This window comes from Gekko japonicus, unplaced genomic scaffold (genome assembly GCF_001447785.1).
Source record: "Gekko japonicus isolate JY-2015 unplaced genomic scaffold, Gekko_japonicus_V1.1 scaffold968, whole genome shotgun sequence".
Lineage (NCBI taxonomy): Eukaryota > Metazoa > Chordata > Lepidosauria > Squamata > Gekkonidae > Gekko > Gekko japonicus.
Genome location: NW_015174872.1, coordinates 19,521 through 33,941, shown reverse-complemented (window position 1 = coordinate 33,941; position 14,421 = coordinate 19,521). Strand labels below are relative to the sequence as shown.

At 43.0% G+C, this 14,421-nt stretch overlaps 1 protein-coding gene across 1 annotated transcript in view; it reads left to right on the top strand.

The window, feature by feature from the left end:
* The window catches only part of LOC107121815 (ankyrin repeat and sterile alpha motif domain-containing protein 1B-like), a gene marked incomplete at its 3' end in the record, with an annotated part of 257,150 nt that overhangs the window by 238,604 nt on the left and 4,125 nt on the right, over positions 1–14,421 (top strand). Inside the window, exon 11 of the mRNA XM_015424811.1 lies at positions 14,150–14,286. Coding sequence (XP_015280297.1) covers positions 14,150–14,286 — 137 coding nt within the window. The remainder of the gene's footprint in view (positions 1–14,149; positions 14,287–14,421) is intronic.

The window sequence follows — 14,421 nt, the reverse complement described above, 5'->3', positions numbered from 1 at the left end:
ACCATTCTCTTCAACCCCCTGCTGTGCAGCTGACTTTCCCCTAGGGTTGCCAATCTCCAGGTGAGACAGGGTTGCCAAGTCTGAGTTGGGAAATTCCTGGAGATTTGTGGGTTGGAAGCTGGAGAGGCCAGAGTTTGGGGAGGACCTCAGTGAGATATACAGTTGGCAGGTCTGGGTTGGAAAATACCTAGAGACATTGGGGGTGAATCGAGGAGAGGGTGGGGTTTGGGGAGGGGAGGGGCCTCAGCATGGTACAGTGCCATGGAGTCCACCCTTCAAAGCAGCCATTTTCTCCAGGGGAGCTGATTTCTGTCAGCTGGAGATCAGTTGTAAAAGCAGGAGATCCCCAGGCCCCACATGGAGGCTGGCAACCCTAAGGTGAGATCTGGAGAGCTCCCGCTGTTACAATTGATCTCCATATTTTGAGGCTTTAATTACACATTGCCATCAGTGCATCCAAGGAACATCTGCTTAAGAACTGAAAGGATATCTTGGTCTGTTTCCTTATTGAACCTTTTAACAATTATGCGTGACATTTTCTTGGTGGCAGTTAAGGAAATATTCTCTTTGAGGACCACAGCCTTTATATTCCTCATTTGTTTAATTAAGTATTGGTAAACATTTCTTGTTGCTGTTCTTAAATTGCATTTATGTATGGATATTGTATTTTAGGTCGTGAACTGTGATATTCCCCAGAGATCCGTTATTGGCCATGCTTTATTAGATAGCTGAGTGAGATCATCCATTGTTCATTATTATTTCATTATTCAGATGTGGCTGCTGTGGTCTTGATTTCAGAACCTAACAAAGATTAGTAAAATGTGAAAAAGAGGGCCAATATTAAAAACTAGATTTCACATTTTACTAACCTTTGTTAGGTTCTGAATTTTAGTGTTAAGGTTCAGTTTTTTGCCCTTTCTGTCCCGGCTGTGGTCTTGAACCAGTTTGGATGCTGTGGTCAGGTGAATGAGGGAACCACGCTGAAACTGAATGCAGAAAAAACAAAAGTGATTCTCCTTGCAGGAGGGAATCGATTTCACAGTTTAGATTGGGTTAGTTTATCAATGAAAATTTAAAGGACCATAGGTTTCAATTGGATGTAGACCTGGCCTTCGAATGCGGAAGGCAGATCTTCCACCCATTGAAAATAATGGATAGTAGATTTGGTTTCCAGAGTCCAAAAGCCAGGTCTGTCTACTGTCCATTATTTAGAGCACCCCCAGTTGTTCTGTGGTAAACCTGCCCTTTAAACTTTAAATATTAAAGGGACATTATTTTTAGCAGGGGTAGACTTGTTTTCCATCTAACTAACTTGACTGATGCATTACAGATCAGCTGGTGCCAGGGGCTCTTCCTCTCCCTCCCTCCCTACTCTTGCTGCTCTGGGGGCAGTGGGACTTGCAAAATTGTCATTTTGTATAGGAAAGTTAGGAAGGGCAATATTGGGGGTATCATTCAGATATTTCCAGAATGATATCCATATTCCCAATGTTTAATGAAAATAACAATGCATAACTTTCTAATATGGAATTAAAACAATAATTTTTCAAGTGCATACCCCCACGCCATACTATTTTAACCTCTGGGTTGGATTACTGCAGTGTGCCCTGCATGGGGCTGCCTTTGAAAGTTCCGCTGGTACAGTGTGTGGTTCTACACCTACTGACAGGGTTGAGACAATACAAACATGGCCTACCTGTTTAATACTGGATGATGGTTCTTACCTTTAAAGCCAGCCAGTCCCTTTATAGTCCAGGGCCCACGTGTCTGAAGGACTGCATCTTTTGATATGAATCCATGTTCCATTTCAGACCTACCCAGACATTCCTCTTGACTGTTTCCTTGATACTGCTAGTATATATCTCTTCTTTTCAGAACCAGTAATTGTCTAGCATTGCTGTGGAACAGGTTACCAGTGGATGTACCTGAACCCCCCCTCCCTTGACAGCTTTCAGGAGGGCTTACAACATGATCTTTTTTTCCCCAGTGGGATTTTCAGTTACTCTTGAAATTTTATTGGTTGTTGGCAGCAAAAGTTTCAAAAAGTTCTTAGTGTTTTGATGAATTGTTCAGATTTTGTTACTATAAATCAGTTCCTGGAAAATGTAATTTTCAATTGAATAAACAATAATATCATCACTAAAATTTTATTGTTAATGGGTTGGATTAGAAGAAGCACAAGCGGTGCTCTGCTGCCTCCTTTTTATTGCAGTCATCTACAGTTCTGAAAGTTTGCACCTGCTGGCTGAGGGTGTCGCGCAGTGCGTTGGCAGTTGAACAGGGTACTCAGGAACTTGCAGAATACTCTAGCAGAGTTCTAGCCACCAGCCACTCCCAATAGCTCACCACATAAAGCAGTCCAGTGGTTACTATTTACAGAGATTTTATTTACAGATATATACAGCTCTCAGACAGCATGCTTCGCCAGGCATCCACAAATACAGGGGAGAACACTGAGCATAAGCACACTGTACATATATACATAGCACAGCCAATCAGCAATGTGCTTAGTCATGGTGACTTAGTCCTTGCCCAGACATGTACAAACTGGATAAGTCTGGTACTGCACCACATGACAATCACATGACAACTGTCAGATAGATCAGAGTCATCTAACAGCTGAAGCTTACATTATTGACACTCCCCCTAAGATTCAGCAGTTTCAATCATGCAGAGACCTTCCCTGAACCGTAGGAATTTGTCCTTATCCAAAGCTTTTGTAAATACATCAGCAACGTTTTGATTTGTAGAACAATGTTGCAGAGTTACAAGACCTCTTTGTACTGTATCACGTACATTCTGGTAACGGATATTTATATGCCTGCTCCTTGGCCTGATTCCTTGTGAATCTGCTAATTGCTCAGCTGCGGAGTTGTCACATCTAATAAGCATAGGCATATTACATTTGACATCAAAGTCTTCCAACAATTGTTTCAACCATTCAAGTTGTATTGTACACTCATTAATAGAGGCGAATTCGGATTCACAGCTGCTTAAAGCTACGTACTGTTGTTTAACAGATTTCCAGATAACCATAGAACCACAAACAGTTATAATGTAACCAGTTATGCTTTTGGCATCCGCACTGTTGCCCCAACTGGAATCAGTATAAGCTAGCACCTGCTGTGAGTCATCACACTTCAGTACAAGTTTGTAATGCATTGTGCCCTTTAAATAACGTAAGATTCTTTTAGCTGCATTCCAATCCCTCATTGTTGGATTTGCATTCCTTTGACACAATAAGTTTACAGCATAAGAAATATCAGGGCGAGACCATGTTGATAGGTATATCAAAGAACCCATTAAAGATTGGTACAATGTTTTGTTTTCAAAACTTCCATTTTCTGGTTCTTTTATAAAACCTGTAGACATAGGGGTAGCAACAGGGTATGCATCTTGCATATTGAATGCTTTCAGCAAGTCAACAATTTTTGTTTCCTGACTCAGTTCAAAGAAGCCATCAGTATTTCTACCTATGTCTATACCCAGATAGTGTTTAATTTCACCAAGATGTTTCATTTTGAAATGTTGTTTGGCAGTTTGTTTAAACCATTCTAATTGATCCTCATGATTAAACAAATAACAAAGATCATCAACAAAGATAAGCAGATAAGTTTTGGAGCTTCCTACTGTTTTACAAAACATGCAAGGATCTGCCTTACTTTGTTCAAATCCCATATTTTTCAGAGTTTTGGTTAAACATTGATTCCATAAGAAACCACTTTGTTTAAGACCATAAAGACCCCTTTTCAGTTTGAGCACCTGGTTAGCTTCACCTTGCTCAAAACCTGGTATCTGTTGCATGTACAGCTCTTCCTTTAACTCAGCATTTAAATAAGCTGTTGTGAAATCAAAATGATGCACTTGCATGCTCTCTAAACATGCTTTAACCAAAGCTACATTTAGGGTATGGTTCTTCACTGTGGGTGAAAATGTTTCATCAAAATCTGTTTCCCTTTGTAAAAAGCCTCTAGCCACAATTCTGGCTTTCCTTTGAGGTTTCCCATTCTGTACTGGCTTCAATTTGTACAGCCACCTGCAACCTATTACATGTTTACCCTTAGGCAGATCAGTAACATCAAACACATCATTTTCACATAAAGATTGGTACTCTGCCTCCATGGCTTCCAGTCATGCCTGCTTCTCAAGTTCAGGCATTTTCAACACATCAGTATAACATGTAGGTTCTTGCAGATACACATGGTTAACCACTTGGTCATATCCATACCTTTGTGGAGGTACACCTTTATTGCTTCTATCAGACCTTCTGGGAATGCTTTGCTCTGGTTGAGCACTCTCAGAGCTTTCGGGCTGTATGTTACCAGGTACTGGAACCTCATTCTCAGTTTCCACCTTAACACTAGGAGTAATAGGTAATGCAACCTGTGTAGGCATTGTATTTGCATGAACTCTGTTCCAGTTCTGTCCCTCACAAAATGACGCAGACCTGCTAAAATTGACCTTGTCATGCTCATTTGTGAACCTGTAGGACTTCATGCCTTGCTGATAACCAAGAAACAGCATTTGTTTTGAGCGAACACCTCCCTTTCTCCTCTTATCTAAAGGTACATTGACCCAGGCCTTTGTCCCAAATACACGCAGGTATCTTAGGTCTGGGGGTTTCCCATACAGCATAGCATAAGGGATGTTGTCAATAGCACTTGACCATGTTCTGTTAGTGGTATAACACGCACATTTCAAAGCTTCTGCCCAATACCTGATATGCAGATTGGCATCTGCTAGCATAGCATACATTGTGGTCTGTAACATGGCACCATGGCGTTCTGCCAAGCCATTTTCTTGTGGCGTTCCTGGGTTGGCAACCCTAAGTTTAACACCTTGTTGTTGGAACCATAATTTCATTTGATTAGACATGAATTCCCCACCCATGTCACACTGAAATGCTTTCAGGTTACCAAGCTGGTTTTTGACCCTCTTAAGCCAGTACTTAATGGTACTAAATACATCTGACTTGTGTTTCAGAATATAAGTCCAGCTAAATCTAGACCAATCATCCGTAAGAATCAATGCAAAGCGATTATGGGATATGCTTGGTGGAAATGGGCCTATGACATCGGCATGTATTACCTCAAGAGCATGCTTAGTTTCTCTCATACTCTTCTGAGCCACTGGAAAAGCCTTGCTTTTCACCTGCTTGCAAATCTGACAGTCAAGAAAATTATCACAGTTTTTAACATTCTGCCTGCCTGTTAATGCTAACGTTTTGTTCAGAGCATTGAAACCAATATGTCCCATTCTTCTATGATATAAATGGAGACATTCATTATGTGGGTTTTTGTTACCTGGCACAGAAGCAGAAGATGCTTTAGGAGTGTTTTGCAGCACATAAACACCATCCTTCAGTTCTGCCCTGGCCACATCCCTCCCCCCTCTTGTTATTAGACACATCTCATTAGCAAATGTTAATTCAAACTTTGCCTTATCTAACGTGGCAACACTTAAGAGATTAGACTCAAGAGAGGGAATACACAACACATCTTTGAACGTATAGTCTAGTGCTGGTATTTTAAGTTCTCCTTTGCACAGGACGTTGGCTGTGCGCCCATCAGCCAAACTCACGTGTTTTGTAGTTGTTTGCTGCTTGTTATCCAACAAAGTCTCGTTGCAGCAGAATATTTTCGTGGCTCCTGAATCAATGATTATGTCATTTATGCCCTTGGCAGCATCTGCAGTCACCAACGACGCGTTGGGGCGCTTTGTCAGTTCAAAATGCCCTTGCTGAAGCTGCTTTTTCTTCTGCTCTGGGCAGTTTTTTCTGAGGTGTGTTTTTGCACCACACAAAAAACACTTCCGGACGCGCAATGCTTTCTCACCGACAACAGGAGCGCACCTGGAGTTTGCTGCCTCCCCCGACTTGGTGCTCTGCCAGGCTGTAGAAGAATGTTGCTCCTTTTGCTTATCCTCAAACGCCTGAAGACGGCCGATAACAAAAGGCATGGTAAGCTGTTCGGGCTGTAAATTTTCCAGCGAGGCAATTAAGACGTCAAAACTTGGATTTAATGAGCTGAGAAGAAGCAACACACGGTCTTCCTCAGGCACGACCTTGCCCCGCTCATTTAGCTGTTGATATAGGTCAGTTAAACAATTTATGTGTTCTCTGACACTCTCACCAGGCTTCTGCAGCTTGCGGTAGAGACGTCTCGTCAGCATCATTATAGAACCTGCAGAAGTTTGCACATAAATTTCTTTAAGTGCATTCCAGGCCTGGTGTGCAGAAGTAGACGTAGCAACGTGCACCAGCTGTTCATCGCTGACCGATAGCACGATGATGGCCAAAGCCTTCTCGTCCTTGGATACATCTCCAGCTGGGATAGGGTCTGGCGGGTCATTGGCATACAGCCACAAACTCTCTCTTATCAAAAAATGTTTCATTCGTAGAGCCCACATGGCATAGTTCGAGGAGGTGAGCTTCTCCACCCACTGCTGCGTAGCAACTTGGGCCATTTTCACCGTCTCCCTCGACTCCCCCGAGCTGTTTATTCTTTACCTTCTCTTGAAGATTAATGCCGCTGCCAGAGGCTTGACCGAGCTGTGTATTCCTCCTCCACTCCTGGATGAAGCAATCTCCGCAGCTCTCAGCACTCGGCTCCGTCAGCTTTGCAGACTGTATGGCTGGTCAGCAACCTCGTCAGTCACTCCGGCTGGTCCACACTGGGTTCCTGGCCCCGGGTTCAACAGGCTGGGCCCATAACCCTGTCGCGCAGTGCGTTGGCAGTTGAACAGGGTACTCAGGAACTTGCAGAATACTCTAGCAGAGTTCTAGCCACCAGCCACTCCCAATAGCTCACCACATAAAGCAGTCCAGTGGTTACTATTTACAGAGATTTTATTTACAGATATATACAGCTCTCAGACAGCATGCTTCGCCAGGCATCCACAAATACAGGGGAGAACACTGAGCATAAGCACACTGTACATATATACATAGCACAGCCAATCAGCAATGTGCTTAGTCATGGTGACTTAGTCCTTGCCCAGACATGTACAAACTGGATAAGTCTGGTACTGCACCACATGACAATCACATGACAACTGTCAGATAGATCAGAGTCATCTAACAGCTGAAGCTTACATTATTGACAGAGGGACCCTCAGGAATATGAGATGTGTTGCAGATTTCACAGATACTGGACATAGAGCCCTTGCATGAGTGAAAGTGTCTTCACTTCAGACAAGGAACTCTATGTATAACACCCACCTATTATTTTTTAAATTGTTCCACTTTATAATCTTCAGAAGACGTATGGTCTAGAATTTTAAAAAACAAAAAATATACACAAATAATTGTGTAATCTTGTTCTGAATGCTGTACTAGAATTACTTGAGCCTATTCTTTCTCATTAGTACTTGGTAAGAATTACTGTTCCAGACAGTTGGCTGACATTACTAAACTTCTGTAAACTGGAATCATTTCCAGGGTCTGTTTTTGCAGGTGGAAGATAAGTGCAAAGTAAAAAGTTGGTAATCATTATGGTTATGTTAATTTAGATGAGAAAAAACACACTTCCTACTGCCTCAGAAATGCATTTCACTGGTAAATTAATTCCAAATACTACCCCAAAATAGCTATCAAAGGCAATATTAGCCTGGTTATTGATGCAAATGATTTTAGGAAAGAAAGAAAGAAAGAAAGAAAGAAAGAAAGAAAGAAAGAAAGAAAGAAAGAAAGAAAGAAAGAAAGAAAGAAAGAAAGAGCTTACAGTTCTGTACACACAGCAGCAATGATTCCATTTTGTACAGAAAAGCCAATACACATTAAAGGACAATAAGTTCAACCCGTTATCTTTATAGAATGGGGCCTGTTACTATTTGGTTCTAAGTTTGTATCTACTCTTTCACAGAGTTTTCTAATAATATTTCTACTGACTAAGGGATCCAGAAATATGCCATTTGTTACTCTTGACTTGTACCCTTTGTAATATCGCTTGTTTTCTTTGCCTTTTAATATCTGAATGATAAAGTATGTTTCCCTTACATCCTAGCTGGCAGTGTTTCTTTAATTTTTGTCAATAGATTTACTTTATTTCTATCTTGTAAGCATACCCAGTGCAGTGGTGGGGTTCTATGAAATAAGCCCACAGGGGGAAAAGCCCACAGAAAACCCCCCCATGGTCATAAATGCTCACAGGAAAAATGCCCACACACCAAAAAGCCCACATGGAAAGAAGCCCACATGGAAAAATACCATGTAAAGCACCATAGATATTTATAACTGTGGAAAACCATTCATCTCCATTTATGAGAATGAACAGGTATCTTAATATAATAATTCCCTTACATATTGGCCATTTCCAGCTCTCCCATTGGCTATGCTGTGTGCTCCATCAGCCATTGGCCCATCAACCGCCACTCAAGAGTAATTGCATGCCATTGGCTGGGGGCTGGGTCTTCTCCTCTTCCCCACCCAGGGCCGGCTCACCCACTAGGCGAACTAGGCATTTGTCTAGAGTGCCGGGCCCTGGATGGGGTGGGCAGCGGGCCCTGGATGGGGCGCTGAACTGTGCCTCCCCTGATGCTGCCACCAAGGGGTGACCCAGGTAACTTCCCCCTCACACGCATTCTTGGGGGGGAGGGGGAGCCCTCCCACATTACAGAATGGCCCGCCTGAGCCCCCCTCCCCCCGCCGTCCGGCTCCTATTGTCCCACTTCTAAAAGGAGCGGCCTGCGTGGTGATTGTTGGAGGTCCGAGGCCCCCCCTCGAGTTGCCAAGAGAAAGGTGGGCTGCAGCTGAAGGGAATGCCTGGCCAGAGGGTAACGCTCTTCACCCCCATCCCCCACGAAAGTGAGCTCATCCCACAGGGCGCTGGGTGGGGCCGCCGCCAATCCCCTCTTGCCCAGAGCCCCGGCTGCGGCCTGCCTGCCTGACGAGTGAGTGAGAGAGAGAGATCCTGGGGACCGGAGGAGCACTGGTTTCGGAGGGGCGCAGGCCAGGGACCTTGGTCACCAGCCGGCAGGCCCTCAGGCCACTCCCCAGCTGGGCACTCCACTGTCCACCTCGACCACTCCTGCTGGCTTTGCACTGAGCCCCTGGGTGGGCGTACCTGTCATCACGGACCCCGGCGCTGGCTTGGTGACTCAGGTGGTAGTGACAGAGAGGCGCCTCTCAGCCTGCCTAGCCAGAGACAGAGAGAGAGAACCCCCCCACTCCAGCAGCCGCCGTCTCCTATCAACGTCGCTGCCCACTGCCTTCAGGAGGGCCAGTCCCCAGGGGGGCTCCCAAAGCCAAGAAGCATGCCGTGTCAGCCAGACAGCCCACTGGGGCAGCCTTCCACGCCACCCTTCTCTGGGCATCCGGAGCCTGCGGCTGCTGCCGCTAGAAAGCAGTGAGACCTGTTGCAGGCCACCCCTTCCCAGGCCTGTTCCAGGCGGCTCCCAAAGGGACAGGAGGCCGAGCCCTTCCAAAGCACAGCCAAGAAGAGCCTCCCTCCCCCCTCTTGTAAGGCCTGGCAAAGATCCGCGCAGCTCGAAGATGGCGGTCTTGGCCCGGGCCGGGACTCCCCTCCCCCAAAAAACCTCGGGCCAGCCCTGTCCCCACCCTCTACTTCCTCAGCCACTGTTCCTGTCAGAATAACTGCCAAACGGCTGTCTCTCCTGACGAAGACACTTCTCCTGCTTGGCTCCTGTGGGACTAACTTTTCCCTCAGTGGCTGTTGCTGGGCAACTAAGCTTCATAAACAGGCAGAAGCTTGGTAAATAGGCAACGTAAAAAGGCAAAGCCAGGAGTCCCTTTCCAGGCCTTTGTGGGGAACTCATTGGGGCCAGTCCTGACCAGGGTTGCCAGCTCCAGGTTGGAAAATTCCTGGGTATTTGAGGGGTGGAGCCTGGAGAAGGTGAGGTTTCTGAGGGTTGGGACCTCAGACAGATACAATGCCATAGACTCCACTCTACAAACCAGCCATTTCCTCCTGGGGAACAATTGTTGCCAATCTCCAGGTGAGGGCTGGAGATCACTCAAAATTACAACTGCTCTCCAGGAGGGAAGGGGGAGAAGATGGAAACTTGAAGTCAGAGGGGCAGATCAAGGTAGGGTGATGATTGGCTGGGAAGGAGATAGGGTTGCCAACTCCAGGTTAGGAAATTCCTGGAGATTTGAGGGGTGAAGCCTGGAGAGGGTGAGGTTGGAGGAGGGGTGGGACCTCAGACAGCTACAGTGCCATAGACTCCACCCTCCAAACAAGCCATTTCTTCCTGGGTAACCATTGTTGCCAATCTCCAGTTGAGGGGTGGAGATCACTCAGAATTACAACTGCTCTCCAGGAGGAAAGGGGGAGGAGATGGAAGGCTGAAGTCAGAGGGGCAGATAAAGGTAGGCTGAAGAATTTTAAGCCATATACATAATTTAATTTAACATTTTTCTGTCTTTACTTTAGAAATTACTTCATACCAACATTACAAAGATTGACAAATGGTAAATGAATAAATTTAAAGTATTTAATTTTATTTAAACATATTTCTATATAAAGTTCATTTCTGTTGTTATTGTTTTTCCTTCTTAATAAAGTTTGTTGATAACAAAATGGTCACTTTTATTTCCTGTATTTTTCCTTCCAAGACTTTACAGTCAAGAGCATTAAAGCCCTCTTCATACAGTCAACTTTTGTGTAGTAATTAAGTACTTTACTAATAACATAACAAAATTATTATTTAATTATACTTAATAAAATCACAACACGAATTGTTGCATGTGAATATATGTTTTAATCCTAAAATAATAATATAAAATATAGGTAATACCTGTTCATTCTCATAAATTAAGATGAATGATTATTCACAGTTATACATATCTTTGGTGCTTTACATGGTATTTTTCCATGTGGGCTTTTTTCTGTGTGGGCTATTTGGTGTACGGGCTTTTTTCTGTGTGGGCTTATTTTCATGTGAGCATTTATGACCATGGGTTTTTTTCTGTGGGCTTTTTTCATGTGGGCTTTTTTCTGGTCACTGTAGTGGTGGATGCCTGCCTGCTATTTTCTGCCCCTGTGGTCCCATATCCTTGAGACTGACAGCAGGTAGTGCCAGTGTCCATATTAAATTTGTGGCCTCTGCATCTTCAGAGTCCCCCAGATCTGGCCTCCCTCTACCTATCTTTCAGTATGGATGCCCAATGGGGAAAAAAAGAAAAATGTTTTTTAAAATTAAAATGAAGGACAAATATAGCAAGAGATGGGGCACCTTTTAGCTCTGATTTTTCCCAGCACCAGTGAATAAATAACAGCTGAGCCATTTTTTCCAGTTGGTTGGCAATACTATATTTAGTGAGAGGAGGGGGTGGGCTGTATAATTTCATCTTTATCATATGAGAACCTGGTTATTTGACTTAGCCTCTGCATCAACAATGGTTTGATTCAGGAGAATACAAAGCAAATATTCATTTACTCATGAAAGGCCAGCACAACATTTGATCCACCACATTTATTGCAACCTGCCACCCATGTATTGTGGCTTACCAAGTGTTCATCACTTTAGGAAACAAAGAATAGGAGGAACCTGAAAAATACTCAAGGAACTGTTCAGTTTATTAAGGCCCAGTACATTTTGAATCAAAGGCTCTTCCTTAGGAACAACTGAAACTATTTTTAAGTTCTGCACTTCCAAAATTTGTTTTACAGTGAATAGCGACTGTAGGTATTAAAAAGTGGGCAGCCATATACCAGCTATATAGATTATCTTTCGAAAGTAAAACCCCATAAACTAACAGTGCCTCCTAAGCAAAGTTACACCCTTCTAAGCCAGGTGACTTCAATGGACTTAGAAAGGGTGTAATTCTACTTGGGATGGCACTGTTAGTCAGCAAATAGTACTTGTGCTCCATGATGCTGTGGAGCTTTTGCTCAACACTGTTCGTTAGAAAACATTCTGCATACTCTAATTGCATTGGCAGTCACATTTCTGAGAACATGCTTTTCCAGTACAATTTAAATATATATCATTATGCAGCAATTTTTTTCTTTGATTTCTTCAAACTCATTTTCTTCATCTGAAAATGTACAGTAATTTCCACAGTTCTGTAAATGTAGTGCTCTTTGACTGAAATATCAAACTTGTTACCACTTTCAGAATTATAGATCTGGTTGTCAAGTACCGTTTGCATGCCATGGTTCTAAAAACTATGTCAGACTTTGCCTCAGATTGAAAAGTGACAGGTGGTGGCAGCTACCTAGTCAGAGTGTGTGGGCTATTTTTTCTAGGTCAAACAATAGCCAAAAGGCTCCAGAGAGGCTGGGGAAGCAGGGTCCTCCATCTCTGGTTTCTTCTTGACTTTTCTGGAAACCTTGACAAACGTTATTAGCTTTCCAACCAGCAGCACCATTACCATATTAAAAGACAGGGATGTCTAGTCACTGAAATTTGGACTTGCATTTTTCCCTTCTGTATTAAAGACCCTGTAAATCTTAAAAAAGAAACATGTTTGTTAATGTATTGTCCATTGGCTGTGTCAAAGTGTCCATCCTCCAACATACTAAGGCCTGGATCTTCTTTTTAAGCTTAACGATGCCATTTTTGAATATACACAGAGAAAGAAGTAATATTTGAGTTGTCTAGTTACTGAGATTCACTGGTCCAGACCATCTGTGTTTAGATACAGGGCTTTTCCTGTGCAAATACTTAATGTGCTGTATAGCTATTTTTTCAGGAAAAAATTGTTACTGCATGTATGAAGAGAAATTTGAATACACTTTTTTTTGAGCCAAACTAGGCATGAGTCTACACACTGAAACACGTATTCACCAATTCATAGCTAAAGTTGGGGGAAAGTATTTTTAATTAAACATTTGAAATAGGAGAATACAAAGAATACACATGAGTAATAAAACAGTTTGATAAAATGCACTTGGGGTATTGAAAGGAGGGGGGAAATGTGTGTATGGCTCATTCTTGCTTATCTTGTTGGCTTGCAGCTCAGGTTGTTCTAGAAAGAAGTTCTGTTAAACGGCTATGAGAGGGAGAGAAAAGCAGAGCTTAGCAGTGCCATTTTGAAAGTTTTGTTAAGCTTTGTGCCCATGTGGAGTAGACGCATGCTGAACCACCACAAAGATGCTCTGCCTGCAGCCAGCAGGCAGTTTCCCCTTTAAGTTGGAGCAAAGGAGATTTTTCTTTGACTCAGTTTAAAGGAGAAAGTCCCAGGGCCCCTTCTCAAAATGAGTGTGATGTTTATGGAGGCTTCTAAAAAAAGGTGGTGGTATGCTGTGTGGAAGTAGCCACTGTGTTCTGTTACTTAGAAGATTTTTCTTTTAACCCAGTTCCAGTATTTGGCAGTGAACTGGCCTTAAAGAAATCAGCAAAAACAATGGAATGCAATAGGGTAAGGTCAGGGAGAAGACAGTCTGTAGCTGCCTCCCCCCCTTCTGTTTAAAATAAGACTCCTGCCTCCAACTCACCCCCTTCAAACATTAGTGGGTGGACCTCTGATTAATACATGTGATCCTTATTTCTGGAATGGTCATTGTCATTTGCCACATTTATTGAGATATCCCTAGGAGGTAAGTAACATAAACAGTGGGTTTCTTATTCCAAAACAAAGAGTTTGTACTATCAGCTTTGACTGTATAGATAACCTGTTGGAAGGAAATAAAGTGTTTGATATGTCTCTTCAGCCTCAAACAGATAGAGGGAGCTGTCAGCTCTGGCAGTGCTAACACCCATTCATATCTGCTCATATTGTGGAAGCATAACACAGACTAGGTTCTGTCTTGAATCCCCAGTGTGCCGTGAAAGCTTGCTGTGTGACCTTGGGCCAGTCGCTGTTTCTCAGCCAAACCTTCCCTGCAAGGTTGTAGTCAGGATAAAATGAAAGAGAGGAGAACAATATAAGCTGATTTGGGTCCCCAATGCACCCTTTTGGACACAAGTCATAACCTAAGAGACAGTCCAGATATTGAAGACTGTTTCTGCAAGTAGTTGCCCTGCTGTATCAGGATGCCTAACAATAGCCTAGAACTGGAAGGAATCCAACATAACACTCAGTTTCAAACCAAGATGTAAATGCCTCAAACTAAAGGCAAAGTATCATAATTACCTAAAATATTTAGCAGGTGAAATCCTTTTTGTTTTCAAAGCCAATTTCCGATTTACAAATGTGTGTTCTATAGAATGTGGAAGTTCATTGCAATGCTATTTTTATTCACAGATAATGCACCTCAAGTAGCAATTATTGCACCAGGTACTGGTAACCATAGAAACAGTTCAACAGGCCCAACACCTGACTGCTCTCCTCCCTCACCAGATACTGCACTGAAAAATATAGTGAAAGTTATCCGACCTCAGGTGGGTGGTCAGAAATATAAATTCTCTTATTTAGTTCATTTTTAAAAAATTGTTTTCTCTTGTTCATTTTAAGAATGGTGTAGTGAAATCTCTAAATGTCCTCTAATTGCTTATTTTGTTTGAGTGTTAAGAATA